We start from the raw sequence: 26,627 nt of genomic DNA, 5'->3' as shown, positions 1-26,627 counted from the left end.
TTAGTATTGACCCAGCTGTTTCCCCTTCGTTTACTCTCAGGTCAAATGAAAACAAAACGGATATCTGTGGCCGGGAGCTATCAAGTTAATTAAAACACATTCACATAATTACGGAAGGCTGAAATATGTCATTAGTTTCAGATTTTATTTTGTTTCCACCTTTGTAACAGTCGAGCATTAATCACCTTGTGGAGCAATGAAGTTATTTTTGTCTGTTTGCTAGAGAAATTTGACTTTTGTTAACCTTTTCCACAGAGGGAGTCAATGTATTTGAAACAAAATGTTTAATTCCACAGTACTGGCTAGTTTCAACTGTTCGGTGCATTTCATGTGCAAGTTTTCATTTCCTAGGACATATGGCATTATGCTTCTTCTTAAAGAAGCTGGCAAGCATTTGGGAAGAATTCAAAAGTATTCATATAAAAAATGCCAGTAAATCTGAAGAAAGCAGTATTTGATCAATGCATTCTTCCTGTGATGACGTATGGCTGCGAGACATGGGCACTGAACTCATTTACAAAAGGGAAACTTAGGACAGCACAGAGAGCCATGGAGAGATCAATGCTGGGCTATACAAGAAAGGATAGGAAAAGGGCAGATGACATTCAGTCTGTGACGAAGGTTAACGACATCTTAGAGACAGTAGGTTCCTCGAAATGGCAGTGGGCTGGCCACGTCGCAAGAAGAAAAGACAAGATGGACGAAGCTAGTACTGGAGTCTGAGAGAGCACTGGAGGCCTAGAGGAAGACCACCAGACAGATGGGACAAAGACATCAAGAAGATCGCTGGTAACACCTGGCAGAGAACTGCCCAAGACCGTCCCACTTGGAGAAGACTGCTGAAAGCCTACCTGAATCCACGACTCGAAGAGGCCACATCATTTAATGATTGAACTGGCTGATGATGATGATGATGATGATGATGACGGCATTATGCCATAATAATGAACCAAACATGATATAATACCGTACTAGTGCTCCAAGAAAATTTTCATCCCGAAAACCACACTGAAAAGCTTAATATCAGGTCGAGGTCTACTTCATTGGGAATCTGGACATACAAATTTCCCCTTTAAGTATGCCCTTTAAATGTACACATTTTAATATGGCTCATGAAGTTCCAATGCTCTTGCAGTATCCTTTGATGTCTTGTTTCTTTTATGACATAATGTAAGATCTTTCAATGTTTTACATGTACGTACATACGGGCTTCCTACGTCATGATAGCTACCACAAACTTATTTCTAACAGATCGCGAGAAAGTATTGTGAATAGTGCCAGAATGAGATTTTCACTCTGCAGCGGAGTGCGCGCTGATATGAAACTTCCTGGGAGATTAAAACTGTGTGCTGGACCGAGACTCGAACTCGGGACCTTTGCCTTTCGCGGGCAAGTGCTCTACCACTGAGCTACCCAAGCACGACTCACGCCTCGTCCTCAGAGCTTTACCTCTGCCAGTATCTCGTCTCCTACCTTCCAAACTTTACAAAAGCTCTCCTGCAAACCTTGCAGAACTAGCACTCTTGAAAGAAAGGATACTCCAGAGACATGGCTTAGCCACAACCTGGGAGATGTTTCCAGAATGAGATTTTCACTCTGCAGCGGAGTGTGCGCTGATATGTGCTCTACCAGCACTTGCCCGCGAAAGGCAAAGGTCCCGAGTTCGAGTCTCGGTCCGGCACACAGTTTTAATCTCCCAGGAAGTTTCATATCAGCGCACACTCCACTGCAGAGTGAAAATCTCATTCTGGAAACATCCTCCAGGCTGTGGCTAAGCCATGTCTCCGCAGTATCCTTTCTTTCAGGAGTGCTAGTTCTGCAAGGTTTGCAGGAGAGCTTCTGTAAAGTTTGGAAGGTAGGAGACGAGGTACTGGCAGAAGTAAAGCTGTGAGGTCGGGGCTGAGTTGGGCTTGGGTAGCTCAGTGGTAGAGCACTTGCCCGCGAAAGGCAAAGATCCCGAGTTTGAGTCTCGGTCTGGCACACAGTTTTAATCTGCCAGGAAGTTTCATTGTGAATAGTGGTTTTAAAAGCGTTACTTTCAAAGTAGATATCCTTTTACGTAAGTTGAACAATGTGCAATAATGTACCATGAATTTATTAAGTCACAGAGCGTTTGACTCTCATTTAAAAATCAACTGTTTGATAATGAGCCATTTAGAAGAATTTCAAACCCTGAAGATCAGACATTTATGTCATTATTAAAAACTTTACTGGCAGATTTGTGTGATATATCTTAAAGTGTAACACACGCAAAAAAGATGAACAGTATATGCGAAAGCTTAGCTTCTCTTGCAGCTTGAGACCAATATTATATGTGAAAGCTTTTCTTTTCTTGTAGCAACACTATGTATATTAATTAAAACTATTAACTTTTCCTGTTTGTGTGTTCGTGCTACTTAACAGTGATGTTGCTGTTGGCTGACTACATCACGTGTCCTATGCTCTGAATATACGCATCATCGGCTGGCGAGATCACGTGACATGAGCTACGAACGGCTTACAAAAGTGCATCGAAGTCTCGATTTCAATGATTCGGAAAGTAACATGCGGTGTTTGGTGTAATTCCAATGTATACTTTCGTAATATGAAAATACACAGCGTACACATTGCTGCACATCAAGATATTTCCAAAACGTGTCTTTTTCCCTGAGTTTCGTTTTCTAAAGTGCTAGGAAATTGTACACCCGTATCTAAAACCGTAACCATTCAAAGGATTGATAAGGGAAAAATATACTGTCGCCCGGGAGAAAGTTTATTTTTAACTGGGAAATCCGGGAATTTTTTTTCCTTGTCCACGTTTACACCCTGATACAGTAACGTTTTCATTGTGCGCCCACTTCAACGTTCTGACAGCTGGGATCTGAGCTGTGATTAGCCACAGACTGCTGTCTTTATTTAGGGTCCTGTCGAATGCAATACTGTGTCATAAAAAAGTCAGACAGAATGCGCGACCTATTGAACAGTGCTGTGTAGAGCACGAGAGATGTTTTCGCCTACGGTATGCTGAAAAATCAACAGTATCAGAATACACTCTACAAAATGGATGCTGTATTTCACCGTCGAGACATCCCTCGTTATACATACTAGTAGTTCCCGGGATAACATCACGGGAGAAGCGATAAAGATAAAAATTTGTGGCAGCGCTCGCACTGAAGCTGGCGGCCTGCAGCGAGGCACAGTTGGAACCCGACTGTTGGAAGGTTGAAGTGGGCACTGCAGGTGCGCAGTGTAAACATTGCCAGATATGCTGCGAGAGTGAGCAGCACTGACGCTACTGAAGGCAGCACGGCTGTGTAAGGACGGCAGCAGCAGTCATTCGACAATCACTTTGACAGGGGTTAAGAACCGTTGGATCTTATATCGCTTGACACGGCTGGCAGCCCGGAAGAATTTTATCGGCATATATTGCCGTGAAACCGTACCTACGGCAGGTCTGCACTCACATTTCGTTGGAAAAAAATAACAGCTAATAAACTGCACGTGTAGGACTATTTTTAAACTGTCACCATTTTCTGATCACTGTCCTAATGTGACTTAGGAGATAACAATTTTTTGCCATTTTTGAACTAAAAAAATTAATAAAACTCATTACAATATGTTTATAATATAATTTCTTTAATTTAGTAATTGAATTGCAGAACAATGAGTCATTTATTTTTATCTTAGTTTCACAATGTTTCTTGCAGTAAACTATGCTAAGAACTTATGGATGACAAAAAAGTGGTAATTAGTATTTACGGATGTTGATGTTCCTATTCTAGAACTTGATAGTTTAGTTCACTGTAATTGATTGGTTTTATAGATGAATGCCCTAAGTGGTGTCCACGAGGAGGAGGAGGTCGATGACGAAGAAATGGGTGTGGCCGAGACATATGCAGACTACATGCCTTCAAAGTGTAAGTACTTCTTCATAAAAATTTTCAAGCTACCCGTGTTTGAAGATTGCTTTGGTTTCAAATTGATACACATACAGTTGTAAAATTATTTGGATGAAAACAGTCTTGATCACATGTAAGTTATTTATTTCATGTGGTGATTGGTTTTGATCTCTTTAGGGTCATCATTAGATTATATTTACTCTGCAAAAAGAAGGTAATACATTTTCTTAGAGGCCGAAGGACATGAATACATTCATAAGAATAAAATAATATGAAAGTATGGCTGATATATCCTTGGCGACAGCAGGAGATGGTAGAGAGGCATGAACAATGCTGCTCACTAAGTCTCAGGCACTCACAGTTTAATAGCGAAAGCTCCGCCCATTGCCCATGGCATAATGTCACTAACAGCCGATGGTTGTGAGATGTTGTTCCATTCCATGGAGTTCATCTGAAAAATTTGTGATTATTAGATGTTAAGTCATAGAAAAAAGAGATGTTTTATATGTTGTACAGGTAGGACAGTGAGGAATTTTCAAATTAGATACTGTGAACATACTTTAAGAACAGCTGGATATAAATTGGTGTCCAGTCAGCGCAGTGTTCCAAACAAGCATTCCAAAGAAGATATACCTCAAAGTTCTTCACATGGCCCCTAAAGGAGTGTTAGTTAATAATTTGGAGGAACTAGAAATCTATATTCATCATATAAAGGAACCATTGTCTCTCCTTAATGAACAGTTAGATTTTAGAGAGAAGTTTTGCTTCAATTTTTTCGATGAATTACTCGAAAATTTCCAGCTCGTCTTGTTTGTAGTTTGTCAGCCTTTTTACTGTACTTGTATAGATTATTTTTTTCACTTGTCCTTTCACCTGTTAAATACTATAATCAAGAATGTATGTGCTTTATATTTTTCATACATGCTACCTTCTTTTTTGGTAACTTCCATATATTTCTCTCCTTGTTATTTACAGTTGATGAATTGCACTTTCGAGACAATAAAATATGTCGTTATGAATAATATTTGAGGAGTATTCGTTTAACTATGCACACTGTACAAGTTTGGTCTACTCATAATTTACGACTGTTATGCCTCTGCTTAACTTAAATTATAGAAGCCAGTACCTTGTTGGGGATTGTCTTAACAAGTAACACTTATTCCATGCCTACATTCAGAACCATACCTTATTGCAAGATAGTCCTCAAATTTTTATTCTCTTGTACTACTATTCAAGCAACAGTTGCATACTCAAGGTATTTGTGTACCTTAAAGGAGGCAGTAGACTAACAAGATATTTAGCCCTATAGATATTGCTAATAAATAAATAAATAATAATATTCTGACCCAGCCATAAATACGCTTCCAGAGTACTAAGCAAGTGGGGCTGATTATTATGGCCCATTTTCCCACTTCTTGTGCTACTTATTATTTTAAAATATCGTAATATTTCAAAATATTTTTATACTTTTTTATCTATCACTACATTTACATCACATCCTTTGAATTTCTTGCAAAAATTATTTTACTTTATTTTATTTTATAAGTACCTTACTGCAGGATTGTAGCATTCTATGTTGGTATTACATTTTATGTAATGTAACTTTTAACTGTACTGTACTGTGATAGTACTGCCATTAGCTTTGTATTTCTTTCTCAACTAAAATTTGTATATGATTTCTTTTAGTGTTTTAGCCCTCCCTACCTCCCCCCCCCTCCCCCCCCCCCCCTCTCTCTCTCTCTCTCTCTCTCTCTCTCTCTCAAACACACACACACACACACACACACTTTTTCCCAATTCTTAGCTGGCTACATTATCATGACACTGCAGCTGGCTGCTTTGATGGGTCGTATATTGGGGAGTTTGACAGTGAATTGACGTCACTTAGTTCCAGTATGATGAACGTAGAGGAGTTACGGGCAAAGTTTAAACGGATTGCAAATCATACTCTGGAGAAGAATGCATAGAGTTAGTGGATTGAGGATGTTAAAGACTCACCGTGTCTTAACAGCAAAATCCAAAATATGTTAAGAGAGCAAAGGCCGTTGCATTCTGAGTCAAAGGAGAACGTGGAAATGGCGCCAGGTAAAAGTTAACAAAAACTTCTGAGGATTCTGTCTGGTCACTCGTTGTCCAGTCTGGCATGGCAGGAGACAGTAGCAAAAGTAAAGGCGAAGTTTTAAATTTCGCGTTCAATTAATCATACAGATGTCTACCGTCGAATGGACTCCCGTACAGAGGACGTAGTAATAAGTGTCCTCAGTATAGAGAAACAACTGGAAGAATTGGAAGCAAATAAGTTGCCAGGTCCTGTTGGAATCCTTATTCGGTTTTACAAAGCGTACTCTGCAGCACCGGCCCCTTACTTTTAGTTTGCATTTACTGTAAGTCTGTCGCCCAGCGCAAAATTCCGAGCAACTGGAAAAATGTGCGGGCGACTCCTGTCTGTAAGAAGGGTAAAAGAACAGACCCATAATATTACAGACCAATATCCTGAACATCCGTTTGCTGGAGAATTCTACGACATATTCTCAGTTCGAACGTAATAAAGTTCCGTGACATGGAAAAGCTTTTGTCCAGAAATAAGTGCTTTTTTAGGAAACGTTGCTCGTGTGAAACTCGTCTTGCCTTTACTCACATGGTATCCTGCAAACTGTGGGTGCTGTGTTGCCAGGTTTCCGGAAAGTGTTCCACACAGTGCCACTCTGCTGACTGTTAAAGTTCTGTAAGGTACGAGAGTACGGAGTAGGTTTTATGTGAGTAGATTGAAGACTTCTTAAGTAACAGAACCCAGTATGTTGCCTCAACGGCGAGTATTCGTCAGATGTGAGGATATCGTTGGGAGTGCCCTAACGTGGTGTCAGTAGGGTCACTGTTATTTCCTATATACATAAATTATGTGGCAGACAGGGTGAGCAGCAGTCTGTGGCTGTTTGCTGACAATGCCGTGGTGTGTGGGAGGAAGCTGTGAGAGTTGAGTGACCGTAGGAGGATACCAGGTGACCTACAAAAAAATTCTATTTGGTATGGTGAATGACAGATAGCTATAAAAAAAAAAAAAAAAGAAGTAAGTTAATGCAGATCAAAAGAAAAATTGACCCACAATGTTAAGAGTACAGCACAGTAGTATGCTGCTTGAAGCAGTTGCGTCGATTAAATATATGGGCGTAACATTGCGAAGTGGTACAAAATGAAATGAAATTGAATGGCTGTGTAAGGATTGTAGTAGGGAAGGCAAATGGTCAATTTTGTTTTATTGGGAGGTGATCGACTGTTTTATTGGGATAATTTAGGAAAGTTTGACTCATCTGTAAAGGAGACATCATATAGGACAGTAGTGACAGTTTAAGTGTTTGGGATCTGCACCAGGTCGGATTAAAGGAATCTGTTGAAGCAATTCAGAGGCGGGCTGCTAGATTTGTGACTAGTAGGTTCAGATGAGAAACAAGTATTACGGAGATGCTTCAGGAACCTGAATGGGATTCACTGGAGGGTAGGTGACATTCTTTTCGAGGAGCACTATTGAGAAAATTTAGAGGACTGGCATTTAAGACTGACTGCAGAACGATTCTGCTGCCACCAACATACATTTTATATAAGGAACATGAAGGTAATATTAGCGTTAGTACGGAGGTATAAAGACCGACGTTTTTTCCTCGCTTTATTTGTGAGTGGAACAGGAAAGAAAATGACTAGTAATGGTACAGGATACCTTCTGCCGAGCATCTTACTTTGGTCTATGGAGTATGTAGATGTAGATGAGAGAGGAGAATGGAAGGTGGGGGGTGACAGGGGGAAGAGTATCTGTATGGGAGGGAAAGACAGCCAGGGATTGGGAGAGGAATACGTCAATAGTAAGCTTCCTGTGACACCAGCAGGGGCAGCTGCGTGTGATACAGAGTAAAGTGGCTATGGGAGGGGGGGGGGGGGGTCAAGGCATGAAGCGGAGGAGGTGAGAGACTGTGAAGAGGACAATGTTAGTGCAGATTAACAGGGTAAAGAGCGAGGTGCAGAGGACGCCTACGGGAAGATTGTGGCTTTCGAGACATTGTTGCGAGGACAGTTTCCATCTCTACAACTGGAAGAAGCTGGTATCTACTCGTACATATTTGATGCATATTTGTATCCCACGAATGGTGACCCTGCAAGCTAATATCCCAGAGATGTTCGGGCTCACATGCAGTTCCTCTTCGTCAAAGTGTCTTGGCTCAAACTCGTCTATGCATTGAACTGCACGTATTGCATTACGTGCCCAAAATTAGACACTTGTGATCCTTTGGTTAAATTGTCTGACTGATGGCAAGTTTCGAAATACAAAGTTAACATAACATATAATAACAGTAATAATAATATCACGAACTAAATTAACGACCCATAAACGATGTAGGTCACACAGTTCCAATTTGGTTAGAATAATGTTTATTCAGAAAGCAAACTAATAGTGAAAGTGGTTGTATTTAGAGTTTCTGTTACACTCGGGCACATATCCATTTGACACAGTTTGATCCTTCACAATCTCATCGCGAAAACACAAGTCCAGTAGTCCACCTCCTTAACTACATGAAAAGTTAGAGTTCACACCAGGCGCTCACCGCTCAGAGACTAAGTCCCGTGATACCACACAATGCGAAATTTTCTTAGTCGTTTCACTTTCTAGCTGCCTAAAGACCGACTGTTCACTTTCGCCTCTCAATCCGAACTGTGCCTTTGGTGTCTCCAGCCGAACTGACTGCTTTTGCGTTTCCACCAGCACTCCCCCCTCTGCCCGTCGGCCGCTTTTCCCGTGTGCTGAATGTCCACACTCAACTAACTAGGGCAGTTCCCTTTCCTGAAGCCATCCATCTGATTGGGTACAGCTTATTCGACATTATTTTTCATTTTAACATGTTTAAATAATCAAAGCTTGATCACTTTCACTTTCTAAATAAAGTAACAATAAAATCCGTTACATAATAAACGTTAAATTCTTTTACATAAAACCAACACAATTTCCTTCTTAGCTTTGAATGTCACAGCCAGTAGCATTGCACCAATGTTCTTCCTGATAAATAAATAAAGAACAAAAGTAACTATTATGCACTAAACTTTACAACAAATATTCTGTTACCTAATGATTCAATAAGGTGTCATGCTGTCATGGTTCAATGTGTTTTGTGTGGAGGAAATGATGATCTGATGCTTAACTGAAAATACTGATAATTTAAACTTACTATATCTTTTAAACACACAAAGTTACAGAGTTGATATTTACAACGTTTGTCATTTTACTGGTGCGCTTCTATATGAAATGTCACTGGTTAATTTCACTTTAACAGTAAATCCTTAACTATCATAGATATGATCAATATTCAAGTTTTATTGAGATCACCATGAAATTTTATGAAGGATGGTAGATTAAAATTACTTGGCTTCATTCCCTGCATTACTACAGAATTAAATAATTTTCATAAATGTTTCCCATTATGGCTGATCTTAGGCCCGTCCTATTTAACACTGCTACGTCTCCTCGGTCACAAATGGCTTCTACTGGATTTCCCTATGACATAGGTGCTCGTCTGTCTCACTCGCACACTACAGCGCTTAGGCCTCAATAGAAAATAGACGCCTGTGAGTTTCACCATCTCGTGGCAAATCTGCGCCCTTTGTGGCATGCGGTTCTGGACTACTGGGTTCGTTTCACAGTTCCTGTAGGCTGACTCTTGCAATCATATATTTAAATGAGAGTGCAATGCTCATTAACTTACAACCCCAATACAAGAATGTAAACTTTACGAGTACACGGCCAAAGTATGAAAATTGAGTGTTGAAAATAACCAGCTGGTTGGCAGTGTGGTCTTAGCTCTCTGAGACTGCAGATTTGTGTGCAAGTTGCGTATGTGTGTGTGTGTGTGTGTGTGCGTGTGCGTGTGCGTGTGCGTGTGCGTGTGCGTGCGCGCGCTCGCTGAAAGCTTTAATTGTGTGAATCTTTTTATTGTGCCTATCGTGACTCAGCATCTCTGCTATATGGTGAATAGCAACTTTCCTTCTCTGATATTGTTGAAAATAACCAATAGAGCAATGATAACTTGATGGACAAATACAACAATTCGAGAAAGCCACAACTTTTACAGTTTTTAGTTGACACAGGCTCAGACGTGTGTGTGTGTTTCCACAGGTACTCGTGTGGCAGTGAGAGTTGTCTGACAACATGGATATAATTGCAGCAGACAGTCCCCTAACGCCCAGCCCCCACCCCCACCTGCCCATCCCACCCATCAACAGCTTTAGCAACCTGTGTCTGAGTTACAGAAGAAATTTCGAGTGGCTTTTTGTTATCACCATTGTCATTTATCCTATTATAGGCTTGGATTTTCTGTTGTACAACATTGTGTACAGCTAGTGATGTCTCAGACTGATTAATTTAAGTAAAATCTGCTGACCAGCTAATTAAATTTAGTGATCCGACAGTGCTTTGTGTCACAGCAGTGCCCAAATTTTTAACAGAATTCCAGTGTATCACACATTCAGCAAATGTACCGGCCCCCATTACAGCTGGCTCTCCTGTCTTCCCTTGACCGTGCCAGCTCAGTTGTGAAAACTCCAGATTGCTGAGATGCCATTACAAGCTGTGTGAGGAAAGTAATGAGACTGATTTTTTTATCTACCAAAGATTTTATTTTTTCAAACAGTATTGTCCCCTTCAGAGTAATTCCCTTTGGCAAATATACACTGGCAGCAGTGCTGAAGGGCTTCAACTGGTTTGGCCTTTAACATTACGGTCACATTTTTTTTAATGTTCTCCAGAGTCTCAAAATTATGTCCTTTTAAGGTATTTTTCAACTTCAGGAAAAGAAAAGTTAAAAGGACACAGATCAGGTGAATAGTGGACTGTGGAACCACAGGAATGCCTTTTAAGGTAAAAAAATTCCATGACAGAAGTGGCCGTTTGACATGCGGTATTGTCACGATGCAGCATACAGTTGTCTGCAATGTTTGGGCTCACTTTTCTTGAGCCTTTGAGGACATATTTGTAAAACACGTGGTTGACAGTTTGTCCTAGGAAACAAATTTTTCATGCATGATACCCCTACTATCAAGAAAGCAAATTCTTTGACTTACCCATTTAAGGTACTTTTTTTTTTTTTTTTTTTTTTGGTGAGGAAGATGTCTCATTGTCTACTCCTCACTTGGCTGCTTTGTCTCAGGATTGTCACATACGATCAGACGAACAAACCATTTGTGGTCATTGGCAGTCCTCTTGGGATGATCAATGTACACGTTTCTTCTAGTGTCCTGCTCAGTTGTGAGGTTTTACGTTACCATTTTGGCATGTGCAAATCTTCGGTCAAAATTTGTATGTGGTGAAATTGTTTAACAGGTCACCCATTATCCTTATTATTAAACATTAGTCTTGTTTCACAAGAACACACATACATTTGAGGTTTTCATTGGTTTTTGAAGCTGAAGGTTTCCGTGAGTGAAGTTCATCTTCAGCATGTTCTTGGCCTTCCAACAGTGATTTGTGCCAGTGAAAAACTTGTCCTCTTGATAAGAAATGTTCCCTTTGGCCTGTTTGAACTTTCCAAAGAAACACTTGCGGATTCCCCAAGTTTAACACAAAACTTGATTGCAAAACATTGCTCTAAATTCTGCTGCTCCATTTTCGTAACACACAACAAAAACACAACTTTACTGATTGCACTCTCAAAAGTCACATGATGGTGTAAGGAGCTGAAACTTGGACTGAGTGTCTGGAAGGGAAAAGCACTCTGATCTACACAAGTAGAACAACACACTGTTGCCAGATCTCTTGCAATGTTGTCAGTTCCTTTACTTTTCTCATACTCATCGTAGACACAGTGGTACGGGCAGACTGTCAGAAAGCACATGGGTGTTCCCTCTACACTTGGAAGCAAAGCCAGTCAGTTAGTACCTGTTCAGCGATTGCGGAGAATCGAATACTCGGACGATTCCGGAGCATCACCTGGCACGAAACAATGGAAATCTTGTGCCTCCTCTTTCTGATTGTGCTGTATTTTCCGTGCTGGATGTGGTGAGGCCAGGGGATATACACAAAATGGCAATAATGAACTGTTTGAATACTCATATGAGTCTTACAAGCTGTGCATCGTTGTACTGACTTTTCAAAGATCTATTGTTGGTGTGCTAAGCAGCACAGTCTCCTCTTTCACCTACATTGGTGGTGTGCTAGTGGCATCACCTTTATCAGAAGAACACAAAGACAATTTAGGAGAAATTTTCCTCTGTTTCACCAACTCTGGAATGCTGCCGAATCCCACCAAAGCGTTATCAGTATTATGTGAGTGAGTTTTGTCAGATTCGAGGTATGTGCTACCAGCGTGTGCTAAAAATTGAAGCAGATGCCACTTTGGTCGAGTATCTGGTGTCGACGACAGTGGGAGAACTGTGTGGGTACCCAGGTACGATGACCTCGCTCATACTGCTGGCGTCAGGGTGCCATTCCTAGCTGTTGTAGCTTGCTCCACAGTGCACATTTCCTCACATCTAACTTGTGGGTGAACCTCATCCAAGTTGGATTTTGCTGCTCACACATCCTGTTGGCATAGCCTCCCTTGACAATCTTTACAAATGCTTCAGCCCATTCTATGGGTGCAGTTCTGCTTTTGTGTGTCAGTGGAGCTGTTAAACCGTATGGCTATTCTTCAGAAAAACAGTGCTCGAGGCCACCATTTTATACAGAGTTCGTAACTGCCTATGGGGTCATAAAGTATTACATTTTTTGACTGAAGCGCGCTAACTTGCTGCATATGCCAACCGTCGCCCACTGAAATTTGCAGCCTCGGGATAACTGGCGGACAGATTTCAATGAGATGTAACCACTTAGAATGATGATACAGAACTGGAGAACATGCTGTGAGGATTGGCAGCCCATCAATTGCGCCACTCACCAGTGTCAGGCACTGACTTAAGGGTGAACTTTGGCGAAGCCACGTGCCAGCTTTGTCACAGCTACCTACGTACGTACACACCACCGTGCCGCTGTGTAGTTGAGGATGCACGTGTACTTAGTAATCCAGGTATCCGCACTGCAAGGGCACCAGTTACGCCAGGTTTGGCCCAGTGTGTGGAGAGCCTGCTGCTCGTGGACCCAGAAAAGTGACTTGCAAGAAGTGCAAAGTGAGACAGTAGACAGCTACTGTTCGGAAACTTCGTTACTCCCCAAGCAAGTTTTGCACACTTGTCTGTGGATCTTGTTGGCTCTCTGTCTGTTTCTCAGAAATTACACTTCTACCTAGCAGTGATCTATAGGTTCGTGGTGTGTCCAGAAATTTCAGTACTGCGAGATCAGACCTTAGATTGGACAGTATGTTTCAGAGGCCCGGAATAGATGACATTGGCTGGTGTCCCCGGTGGATGCAATGGTTTCTGTACCGTGACACAATTGTACGGTGCTCACCTCTGCAGGATGACACCATATCACACTGTTTCCTGTGGTATGGTAGAATGACCTCACCGCTGCTTAAGTGGGTTCGTATTGAACCTCTGGAAGAAGATGGAATAGTTGTGACTGACATCTGCTTTATGGCATAAGAAACTAGCTCTGTATGTTTTCACAGACCTAGCCATGTGAAACGGCTTTTTTTGCACGAGACCTGTTAGCTAAAGCTTTGGAGCTGCCTTACAGAGTCCTCTGGCTGAGGACACTGACTTTCCAGGTAAAAGAGGAAAAGAAAGATCGCCTCTGTCAAACGGCGTAAACTGCCACACCCCAAGTGCCTAGAAATTGACGAATCGCAGTTTGCTAGCTCACGGACCCGTGTCTGTACCTCCTCCTGGTGACTCGGCTGGCGGCCACCATAGTAGGGGGCACAGCTTCCGTACCGGAGCCAAAATCGAGAAATGGTGGCAAAGCTATGACAGGATATGGATGGTGAGTGCAGTTCCGTTTAGATCCAAGTGTAATTCTGTAATACAGTAGTTATTTAGGGGAACCAAGCGGGGTCCCTGTATGTTGTCAGTATTGTGTTGTGGAACCTGTAGAACGTCTTTCGACACTAATGAAACATTATTAATAATTTAATATTTATTTGTTTAGCTTTGCTCAGCTTACGCCTTATGCCAGTGACATGGTGAAATTCAGCTTGTGCGACTATCATAGAAGCTGGTACGTCAGCAATTCAGCAGAAGTCTTGCCAGCTGCCAAATAGCTGGTGAAGCCATCATGTGAGATGAAGGCTGCAGACTGCATGACAGCATCCTCGATCCTTCTCCAGGAAATGACTGTGACCTGTAGTGACCCGTCAGGATGTACTGTGCTGTCAGAAGTTGTATAGTCGGCTGATCTGGCCCCACTGGACAGGTAGGCACTTGGTACCCAGAGGTGCCTGCAGCAATGATCAGGAACGGACGCACTGGGTGGCCCACTCACCCAGCAGTGATGATGGCGTTGGTGCGACAAACGCGACGAGATGTACTGGTGGCTGAAGGCCCTCAGTCTCCCTATCAGCGACACGGTAGGGGCCAGTGCGAAGTTCCACGAGTGGTGGTAGTGGTTACTCGGATGTTGTCATTTCGGGAACGGCAACCAGTGTGTTCACAAGAAGTGTCGGAACATTTAATATACAATATATTGTAATAATCATCAAATCGAGTGCTTTGGTACGAATGCCGTTGATCCTAATGACTGACTGAACTTGGAACTAGAGAACTGCAATTTTTATGGAGACAGACGAGAGCAATGATGTGAGTCTCCACTCGTTATGACTGAACGTGGCCTGCTTCTTTACTAGTGATCAGTAATCCTCTGTCCATTATGTTTGCTTAACAGTTTGTTACGGGTTACTTATTAACTGCTCTGTCAAGTCTCTGATAGACACTATTGCATCTGAGGTATAGCTTGTTGCTACATGTAATAAAAGCTGCTGCATAGCTGTGTCACCACGTCTACCCAGTGTCGCCTGTGGCTGTACCGGTGCGAACTTAAGAAAAAAATTAATTTCTTCCCTTTTTCAACTCTGTTGCACAACAATTAATGTTTCTGGTTGCTAAGTGCCCCACACTTCCACATTGAGCAGTCGGCAAAGTCAGGGCAGGGATTTACTCTGTACTATGGAAGACTGACTGTGGCAAGAAGTACGTTCTGCACCCATGCAGTGACCCGATAGTGACATTAGTTGTAAGCGCTACTGTGTAACAAGTTCTGCTAATAAATATGTGTGCTGCAATATATAATCTACACGTACTTATATCTCTTGGCAGTTTGCCAGGCGAGGTAGTCTTAGACAGTGGCAAGGCCACAAGTGTGGTGAATGTTAGTGTATAGAAAGCTGGAATTGACAGTGCATATATCCAGTAGGTTAGGGGCTATTGATAATTTAGAGGGAACAGAAGAAACGGTTCGTGTCCTCGTCAGGGAAAGCTAGTTGGACCGGATGTGTCGGTCTACCAGAGTCAAAATCCTTTCTGTCGGAGTGCAGTAATTGGCTACAGTGAGGAATTGAGATCAGTCAGGTTCACAGATTTTGGGAAGCACAGGTGTGATATGTGTGCAGAGAATAATTAGAGTGAGGAGACAGATGGATTTGGGGAGAGATTCTGGACTGGATCTCGGGATTTGAGTAGTGCAGAGCACCCACCTACCTGGGGTGGGAGGTATGTGGTAGTGGCGTGGTGTGTGTGTATGGTTGTGACAGAGGTGGGCGAGGAAGTTCTTTCAGTAAAGTGTATTTTGGAGGTGCTTTCCCGCTTCTGGAACCGACTCCTTTACTGGAAGAAGACTGGAAATTTTCTTTTTATTTTACTGAGGATGAAGCTTTTTCTCTCACAAAACATGTAACGAAACCTTGAACTCATAGACAATTAAGTAATGAAAGGTACATGTTTAATTGCAGATTATTTAAGGTAAGAAGGCCTTTCGAATGTTCTTTCGGTATGGTAGTGTCAAAGGTCCTTTTGTTGGATATTTCAGTAAATTTCGACGCGAATAAAATTGGTGTCATAGTTCAAACTATCAGTTTTTTTAATAACGTTATATGGATTGATGGTTGAGTACATTCAAAGTAATCTATGCAGCACAATAGAGACAACTTCTTGAGAATTTAAATTAAAAGCCAGAAAAATCACAATGAACTCCGAACAGTGCTGTGGAGTTCTCTTTTAACAGAAGTGTTTGTGTGGTTACATACTGAAAGGATCTAATATTTTATCAGATCCAGCAAATCAATTAAAAGATTTACGGAGAAGTTTTACTTTAATGTGGTCCTGTATCTTATGTCTCTTCCAGAGACAAATTAAACAAGTTTAAATTACTGTACCTGTCTCTGATATTTCATGTGCTCTGATATTTCCCATATGTTATCTCTATCTACATCTACATCTACATCTACATTGATACTCTGCAAGCCACCCAACGGTGTGTGGCGGAGGGCACTTTACGTGCCACTGTCATTACCTCCCTTTCCTGTTCCAGTCGCGTATGGTTCGCGGGAAGAACGACTGTCTGAAAGCCTCCGTGCGCGCTCTAATCTCTCTGAGTTTACATTTGTGATCTCCTCGGGAGGTATAAGTAGGGGAAAGCAATATATTCGATACCTCATCCAGAAACGCACCCTCTCGAAACCTGGCGAGCAAGCTACACCGCGATGCAGAGCGCCTCTCTTGCAGAGTCTGCCACTTGAGTTTATTAAACATCTCCGTAACGCTATCACGGTTACCAAATAACCCTGTGACGAAACGCGCCGCTCTTCTTTGGATCTTCTCTATCTCCTCCGTCAGACCGATCTGGTACGGATCCCACACTGATGAGCAATACTCAAGTATAGGTCGAACGAGTGTTTTGTAAGCCACCTCCTTTGTTGATGGACTACATTTTCTAAGCACTCTCCCAATGAATCTCAACCTGGTACCCGCCTTACCAACAATTAATTTTATATGATCATTCCACTTCAAATCGTTCCGCACGCATACTCCCAGATATTTTACAGAAGTAACTGCTACCAGTGTTTGTTCCCCTATCATATAATCATACAATAAAGGATCCTTCTTTCTATGTATTCGCAATACATTACATACATCCATACTCCGCAAGCCACCTGACGGTGTGTGGCGGAGTGCAGTAATAGCATTCCTGTTGCTCTGTTTGGCACCACTGTGACTGTAAATACTTAGATATTTCTCAACAAGCCCAACAAAATGAATTGTGAACTCAGGATCATCTCTCATTTTCACACACTCAGAGACAAGTCGCACAACCGAAACAGACTTTGCTTCGTGAAGTATCACTTGCAGAGACATAGAGTGTTGCAAACTGTGGAGTACACCATAAGCGTCTGACAGTGGCGTGGCATGCTGCATATTCGTCTGACAGTGGCGTGGCGTGCCGTACAACTTAGACAGGTCATGCCAGTCTAGTAGGCTCTATTATACTGTGTATTTTTCATCTGAACTTTCAAGCTAGATGAGTGCCTTGTTCGATGCCATGTACCACAGCACTTGCCACTTTACCCTGGTGGGCACCCTGTGCGTACACGAGTCCGTGTGTGGGTGCGCGCGCGTTCTCTTTCCAGTGTTTGTATTCCATCCAGGGCTTTCAAGATCATAGAAACTTGTGTAATAATTTTCATTGTTTTAGTTGATAAATTGGAAATCACAGGCTCATTTATTCTATACAAGCAATTACAATTTCTTGTTACTTCACACACACACACACACACACACACACACACACACACACCTCTTATTTCTTCCAAGTTATTTTTGTATTTCCATGGGAAGTTAGCAGTTCAGCAAATGTTTTGGCTTGCAATTCAATATTCTATAGATTTTCAGCAAATAAACTTAGTAGTTTCATGGATTGCCTGAATCTTGATGTTTAGCTTGTTGTAATTCTATTAAAAATTTTCCAGTTTTCAGTGATTTTTACACAGTTCCAGTTGATGAAAATCAGTGTAATAGTGTGTGATTTTTTCTTTTTTTTTTTCTTTTCTTTTTGCCACTTCCAGACAAACACAGAGAGTGTTTGTCAGTAGTTGAGACTCCTGTCTAGCAGGTAATGGAGCCCCTCAGAGAAATAACAGGCACATTAGGAAAGAAGCTGAGTAGACACTCGGTACATCTGCCGGGAGGTCTCGTCAGACGTGTGGATGAGGCTCCGCAGTGACTGTTGAACGCTCTGAATGCAACCGGTGCCCCATAGTAGCTCTTGTCGGCGTGAGTAAAACTTGCCGCTTTGGGTTCTCAGGCTATCGTCAGTTTGTTTCGGCTGTCAGCTGAGTTGGTGAGTTGGCAAAGGTAGCTAGCATCGCATACGAGGTGTGAACTCCCACCTTACTATTTATAGCACTGATCACAGTCCTCTGGTCTGGAGAACTCTCACTTCACTATTTCTAGCATTGATCACAGTCTTCTGGTTTGGAGAGGAGTGGATGGTCTAAACAGAGGCTCAGATGATTCTGCTATGGTTTGGGTTGTGAATGTCTTGACCTCTGCTGTTGGATCAAGAATTGAGTGAACGAAGTGGCTACTCAGGTAGCAGAATATGTATGATTTCCACGTTTTTTTGTCAGAGCAGCACCTCCTTCAGATCAAAGAGTAATTGCCTGTGGAAATCGGAGACAGATCAGCCACATTATTCTCAAGAATGTTCATCCTCACAGATTGGGAAAAGAAAAAATGTGTTATTAGTAAACTGCAGGAGCATCCATAGTAACTCAGTCTCACTTTTTAAATGTAACAATACCCACATAATATTACAGGCAGGAGATGGAAATGAACAACAGCAAAATACATAATTCAGATTGAAATATATATTTAAGGTACAGTCTAGGTGCCACTATATTAATTGACTGTAAAGAGCTGTCGTATCTAGTGAGGTAAAGATAAGCATCAAAGGTGGGTCAAATGTGATCTTTGCATAATTTTCTAGCCCACCGGCTTCAGGAGCTGTAGAGGCAGAGCACTTAGACAACTTGGATAGTTTCATGAGTTACTTTCCTAATCACTATATGATAATAAGGGGAGACTTGAACTTGCTGGCAGTGGAATGGGAGAGTCCTGCAGTCAAACTGGTGCCAGAGAAAGTGATTCAGGTGAGATTGTTCTGTATGTTTTATCTGAAAATTACTTTGTGCAGATCATTAAAGACAAACACATGAGACAATGCCTTTAGACCTTCTAGTAACTAACAGACCCGAACTGTTCAAATCAGTTAATATCAACGAGGGCACCATAAGGCTGCAGTAGCATCAATGACTATGGATGTTACACAGGATGTTGAAAAAAAGATAGGAAAATATTTTCAGTTAGCGATAGTGACAGGGTACAAATTGCAGAGAATTTAAGCAGTCAACATCAAATATTCAACTCTAAGGATGAGGTTGAAGATATGGAGCACATAAGGATAAAACTTAAAAGTATTCTACAATATGTGTTGGACAAGTATGTGACAGGCAAGGTTGTGAGGAATGGAAAGGACCCACTGTAGTTCAATAGCTGCGTTAGAAATTTACTGCAAAAGCAAAGACAGCTCCGTCCCCACTTTAAGTGACATCAAAGCCTGTTAGACAAACAAAAGCTGAATTAAACTAAAGTAAGCCTGAGGAGAGTAATTTGAGGAGCATTCAATGCGTTTCAAAGTAAAATTTTTGCCTAATGATTAAGAAATGTAAGAAGTTTTGAACTTCCTTAGAGTCAGTAAGTGGATTGAAATCAAGTACTCGGTCTCTGAGTGACCATACTGGCGTCAGAACAGAACATGACAGAGAGAAGGCTGAAGTACTGAATTTGGTCTTCAAAATCGTTTCACCGTAGATCACCATAAAATAGCTCATCCTTTCAATCATGACACGAATGTCAAAATGGCAGACATTGACATAAGCCACCAAGGAATAGAAAATTGCCTAAAACTTCTCAATGGTGAAAAGGCAACAGGACCAGATGAGATGCCAGTGAGCTTCTAGAGACATTATGTGAAAGAATTTGCTCCTTTTGTAACAATAGTTTATCGTAGTTCACTGGAAAAATGCGGGGAAAAAAGCATATAATTCACATCTTCGATAAGGTTAGACAGACAAACATGAAACATGCTTTGTTATAGGCCTATATTGCTGACATCAATATGTTGTAGAATTGTGGGATATGTTTTATGCTTAAGAATTATGACTTTTTGGGGAATGAAAATGCATGCATTCCACAAACAGAGATCTTGTAAAAATCAACACGATTTGTTTGTCTATGAGATACGCAGCTCTGTAGACAAAGGCACTTGCATAGATGCCACATTTCTCGAATTCTTGAAGGCATTTGACACATTTCCACACTGTCATTTAGAGAACAAAATATGAGTAGTGGAACAAAATCAACAAGTGTAAAAGCAACTTAGGGAATATCCAAAGGATGTGCAATAGGACCATTACTAGCCAATGCTGTTGTCTGTAGGAAGGTTACAACACCACGAGATTGTAGAGGATTGACGATTGGTGAAGCAGCTGGCAGCAGACTGAGAACATTAATATATGTAACATGTTGTTGTTGTGGTCTTCAGTCCTGAGACTGGTTTGATCCAGCTCTCCATGCTACTCTGTCCTGTGCAAGCTTCTTCATCTCCCAGTACCTACTGCAGCCAACATCCTTCTGAATCTGCTTAGTGTATTCATCTCTTGGTCTCCCTCTATGATTTTTACCCTCCACGCTGCCCTCCTGTACTAAATTGGTGATCCCTTGATGCCTCAGAACATGTCCTACCAACCGATCCCTTCTTCTAGTCAAGTGGTGCCACAAGCTCCTCTTCTCCTCAATTCTATTCAATACCTCCTCATTAGTTATGTGATCTACCCATCTAATCTTCAGCATTCTTCTGTAGCACCACATTTCAAAGGCTTCTATTCTCTTCTTGTCTAAACTATTTATCGTCCATGTTTCACTTCCATACATGGATACAGTCCATACAAATACTTTGAGAACGACTTTATGACACCTAAATCAATACTCGATGTTAACAAATTTCTCTTCTTCAGAAACGCTTTCCTTGCCATTGCCAGTCTACATTTTATATCCTCTCTTTGCTCCCCAAATAGCAAAACTTCTTTACTACTTTAAGTGTCTCATTTCCTAATCTAATTCCCTCAGCATCACCCGACTTAATTCGACTACATTCCATTATCCTCGTTTTGCTTTTGTTGATGTTCATCTTATACCCTCCTTTCAAGACACTGTCCATTCCGTTCAACTGCTCTCAAAGTCCTTTGCTGTCTCTAACAGAATTACAATGTCATCGGCGAACCTCAAAGTTTTTATTTCTTCTCCATGGATTCTAATACCTACTCCGAACTTTTCTTTTGTTTCCTTTATTGCTTGCTCAATATACAGATTGAATAGCATCGAGGAGAGGCTACAACCCTGTCTCACTCCCTTCCCAACCACTGCTTCTCTTTCACGTCCCTCGACTCATATAACTGCCATCTGCTTTCTGTACAAATTGTAAATAGCCTTTCGCTCCCTGTATTTTATCCCTGCCACCTTCAAAATTTGAAAGAGAGTATTCCAGTCAACATTGTCAAAAGCTTTCTCTAAGTCTACAAATGCTAGAAATGTAGGTTTGCCTTTCCTTTATCTTCTAAGATAAGTCGTAGGGTCAGTATTGCCTCACATGTTCCAACATTTCTACGGAATCCAAACTGACCTTCCCCGAGGTCAGCTTCTACCAGTTTTTCCATTCGTCTGTAAAGAATTCACGGTAGTATTTTGCAGCTGTGACTTATTAAACTGATAGTTCGGTAATTTTCATATCTGTCAACACCTGCTTTCTTTGGGATTGGAATTATTATATTCTTCTTGAAGTCTTAGGGAATTTTGCCTGTCTTGTACATCTTGCTCACCAGATGGTGGAGTTTTGTCAGGACTGGCTCTCCCAAGGCTGTCAGTAGTTCTAATGGAATGTTGTCTACTCCTGGGGCCTTATTTTGACTTAGGTCTTTCAGTGCTCTGTCAAACTCTTCACACAGTATCATATCTCCCATTTCATCTTCATCTACATCCTCTTCCATTTCCATAATATTGTTCTCAAGGACATCGCCCCTGTACAGACCCTCTATATACTCCTTCCACCTTCTGCCTTCCCTTCTTTGCTTAGAACTGGGTTTCCACCTGAGCTCTTGATATTCATGAAAGTGGTTCTCTTTTCTCCAAAGGTCTCTTTAATTTTTCTGTAGGCAGTATCTATCTTACCCCTAGTGAGATAAGCCTCTACATCCTTACATTTGTCCTCTAGCCAAGCCTGCTTAGCCATTTTGCACTTCCTGTCGATCTCATTTTTGTGACGTTTGTATTCCTTTTTGCCTGCTTCATTTACTGCATTTTTATATTTTCTCCTTTCATCTGTTAAATTCAATATTTCTTCTGTTACCCAAGGATATCTACTAGCTCTTGTCTTTTTACCTACGTGATCCTCTGCTGCCTTCACTATTTCATTCCTCAAAGCTACCCATTCTTCTTCTACTGTGTTTCTTTCCCCCATTCCTGTCAATTGTTCCCTTATGCTCTCCCTGAAGCCCTGTACAACCTCTGGTTTAGTCAGTTTATCCAGGTCCCATCTCCTTAAATTCCCACCTTTTTGCAGTTTCTTCAGTTTTAATCTACAGTTCATAACCAATAGATTGTGGTCAGAGTCCACATCTGCCCCTGGAAATGTCCTACAATTTAAAACCTGGTTCCTAAATCTCTGTCTTACCATTATATAATCTATCTGATACCTTCTAGTATCTCCAGGGTTCTTCCATGTATACAACCTTCTTTCATGATTTGTGAACCAAGTGTTAGCTATGATTAAGTTATGCTCTGTGCAAAATTCTACCAGGCAGCTACCTCTTTCATTTCTTAACCCCAATCCATATTCACCTATTACGTTTTCTTCTCTTCCTTTTCCTGCTGTCGAATTCCAGTCACCCATGACTATTAAATTTTCGTCTCCCTTCACGGCCTGAATAATTTCCTTTATCTCATCATACATTTAATCAATTTCTTCATCATCTGCAGAGCTAGTTGGCATATAAACTTGTACTACTGTAGTAGGCCTGGGCTTCGTGTCTATCTTGGCCACAATAATGCGTTCACTATGCTGTTGGTAGTAGCTTACCCGCTCTCCTATTTTTTTATTCATTATTAAACCTACTTCTCCATTACCCCTATTTGATTTTGTATTTATAACCCTGTATTCACCTGACCAAAAGTCTTGTTCCTCCTGCCACCGAACTTCACCAATTCCCACTATATCTATCCATTTCCCTATTTAAATTTTCTAACCAACCTACCTGCCCGATTAAGGGATCTGACATTCCACGCTCCGATCTGTAGAACGCCAGTTTTCTTTCTCCTGATAACGACATCCTCTTGAGTAGTCCCCGCCCGGAGATCCGAATGGGGGACTATTTTACCTCCGGAATATTTTACCGAAGAGGACGCCATCATCATTTAATCATACAGTAAAGCTGCATGCCCTCGGGAAAAATTACGGCTGTAGTTTCCCTTGTTTTCAGCCGTTCGCAGTACCACACAGCAAGGCCGTTTTGGTTAGTGTTACAGGGCCAGATCAGTCAATCATCCAGACCGTTGCCCCTGCAACTACTGAAAAGGCTGCTGCCCCTCTTCAGGAATTACACGTTTGTCCAGCCTCTCAACAGATACCCCTTCGTTGTGGTTGCACCTACAGTACGTCTGTCTGTGTTGTTGAGGCACGCAAGCCTCCCCACCAACGGCAAGGTCCATAGTTCATGAGGGGGGATATGTAACATATTGCTCATAAATAGGCAAAGAGTATACGCTGATATTAGATTATGCTGTTGGTGACAAATTGCTGGAAACAGTAGGTACTGAAAAATCCTACCAGTAACCTTCTGGAATGGCAATGTAAAACAAACAGTGGAAAAAACAGGTGTGAGACAGATTCACTGGGAAAACGTTTAGGAAATGTAATTAAGCCACCAAAGAAGTGGCTTGGTATTAGTCGGGAACCTTACCTAGCAGGATCGATAGAAGTTACAGAGAAGATCTGATGACAATCAGCGTGTTTTGTCTCAGGATCTTTTACTCGACGCGAGAGTGTTACGGAGGTGCTCAACAAACTCTGGTGGCAGACACTATGAGAGAGGTGTTGAGCATCATGGTGAGGTTTACTGTCATTGTCCTGAGAGCACTTGAAAAGAGTCGGGTGATGTATTACTTCCCCACAGATGTCTCGTGAAATTACTGCAACGAGAAAGTGACAGATATCAATCTCATACAGAGGTTTATCAACAGTTGTTTTTCCCATGCGCGGTTTCCGAACTTTACTTGAAAGAGAGCTAAAGATAGTGGTATCAGAAGTACGCATCACCACACACTGTAATGTGCTTTTAGAGTATGGATGTCGGTGCAGGTGTCAATTGTAATGTGGTCATTAACCTAAAAAATACCTCTTGTTTTTACACTTTAAGATTATGTGTAGTCCCCGTTAGCACGTTGTTTTTGTAGAAGAAGTTGCAGAAAAAAGTTACAAATCGTAAATGTATACATCCATTTTTTGTGCACGTGTTTGATTTGTTCTGTTTTTTAAACAGTGAAACTGGGAAGGAAACATCCAGATCCTGTTGTGGAAACTGCATCACTGTCCAGTGTAGAACCAACGGATGTGTGGTACACCGTGTCACTGCCTGATGAAACGATTCGCTCCGGGGCTCTGTCAGCTCTTCAGCTCGAGGCTATAACCTACGCCTCCCAGCAGCACGAGCATTTCCTACCTGATGGAACCCGGGCTGGCTTTCTTATAGGTATGGTACTTCAGCAAGTTAATTTTTATCTGATAATACTCATATTCTGAAATATAGTTAAAAAAATTTCTTCCTAAATGTAATTTTAGTTAATCTTTAGGAGTAAAGGAGAAAACCTACCAAATAGTGGAGATTTCAAGTTTTCAAAAGGCACACAAAAACAGTGATAATTTCCTGGCTTTTGGACAAATCCTTGAAAGAGCTAGAGTACACATACCTATGTAAGCACATGCAGCCCTGCCCCCCCCCCTCCCCCCCTCCCCACACCCTTTACACACACACACAAAACTTGCATTGTGCCAGCTGAACACAAAATAATTGCAGTTTGGCAGGTAGTCTGCGATGATGAGGTGTGTCGAGTGAGATGGGTAGAGGGAGAAAATAGGAAAAGAGACAGGAGGTCTGTTCAGGAAAGGGTGGTTGACGGCTCTGAGGGAAGCAGCAGGCGTGTGGTGTAGAAATATGGGTAGGGGAGCCAGCAGGTGCATGGGGTAGGAATGTGACACATGGACACCGGAGCTGGTGAGTTCATGCCTTGCATGTCGTCAGTAGTGTGGAGGTGTGGATTGGGAGGGCGAAGAAAGGGGAGACTGTCAGGTAGAGGTTGTGGGTGTGGGGAATTGGTGAAGATTGAAGGCAAGAGGGTTATGGGACCAGAGCACATGCGCCAAGGGTAGTTCTCCTCTGCAGAGTTCAAAAATGCTGGTGCCGGAGGGGAGGATCCAGATGGCACGTGTTGTGAAGCAGCCATTGAGAACTAGCTCATTGCGCTCAGAAGCATGTTCTGAGACTGGGTGATTAACTCTGCTCCCGGCCGCAGTTTCATGGTAGTCGTACCAAAGTAAAATGCTGGGTAGAAATTGGAGCAGATGTGGTAAATGGCACAACTGCTTTCACAGGGGGCTCTGCTGCCTCTGTAGTGCACAGATAGGATTTATCCTTGCAACAAATCCTTTGTCACAACATGAACTCATCAGTATAGTGCTATTTTCACATTTCTATTCCCTGTACCTGCCACCTCCATCTACTGCCCCCCCTCCCCTCGGCATTCCTATCCCTCACATCCACTGCCCTCTCTGAGCCGTCAGCCACCTTTCCACGACGCTCCCTCCCTCCTCCTGCCTCTTTTCACTCTCTGCCCACCACACTCGGCACAGCCCGTCAATGCGGTATAAGCAATAGGCCATTGTATTAAGTGTTCTGTATGGAGAAAGTTCGTCCATCTCTGTTCCGAAGGGGCAGCTGCTCTCTTCTGCATTGTAAGAGACTGTAGTTTCAGTAGACAGTAGCTGCATGTAGCAAGTACTGCTTAATCGAGCGTGTCAGATTGTCACATTAAATTTACTTTTGATCCTATGCCTTTCGGCACCATGCTGTTGTTAGTGCCCTATTGCAGAGTTCCCGAGTTACTGCTCTTAGTCGCTCACTGAGTGACCCTCAGGTTTTTAATGGTTTTCGTATTTAAAGTCCCAGTAGCACTCCCATAAGTCAAAACTGCTAATACATGTTGCTCCTAACCTTTCCCTTTTGGATACTTCAGAAGCTCAGTTTTGAAAAATAATGTAGTTTCTTGAAAGCACTAGAGCCTCTCTGCATGTTTCTTTCAATCTTGATCCAGTTCTTAACTTTGACTGTCTTAAAGATAAAAAATTGTCAGCTGGTTCTGTGACTTTGTAGTTAATTTGACTAATATCTTTTAATTATGTTGATTAAAAATCAGGTTAGTCTTTTTGTAATTGATTTTGAGTCCTAAGTTTTTGGAATTGCTCTAATGAGTTCTTTGATTGTTTGCTGAACTTAATCTGTAACAGAGGCAACAGAATAATGTTATCAGCTTAACAATGGTTACTCAACTGTGTTCCATTAAACCATATTCTTCCTCACTTTACCTGTTGAAGAATCTGAAATCTTCTTTAGGACCGCTTCATTCCTCTTTCAATTCTTCGTTTCCTATTATTCTGATCAGATCTGATGCTAGTTGTTAACATTG

At 41.8% G+C, this 26,627-nt stretch overlaps 1 protein-coding gene across 2 annotated transcripts in view; it reads left to right on the top strand.

The window, feature by feature from the left end:
* LOC124545981 (protein strawberry notch) overlaps positions 1-26,627 on the top strand; it is a 265,254-nt gene that overhangs the window by 55,075 nt on the left and 183,552 nt on the right. For both annotated transcript variants that reach the window (XM_047124945.1, XM_047124946.1), the window contains 2 exons: positions 3,803-3,896; positions 24,428-24,637. In XM_047124945.1, the coding sequence (XP_046980901.1) occupies positions 3,803-3,896; positions 24,428-24,637 (304 nt within the window). The remainder of the gene's footprint in view (positions 1-3,802; positions 3,897-24,427; positions 24,638-26,627) is intronic.

Source organism: Schistocerca americana, chromosome 8, assembly GCF_021461395.2.
Source record: "Schistocerca americana isolate TAMUIC-IGC-003095 chromosome 8, iqSchAmer2.1, whole genome shotgun sequence".
In the NCBI taxonomy this organism is placed as follows: Eukaryota; Metazoa; Arthropoda; class Insecta; order Orthoptera; family Acrididae; genus Schistocerca; species Schistocerca americana.
Note: the sequence above shows the minus strand (reverse complement) of the source record. Positions and strands in the feature narration are given on the sequence as shown.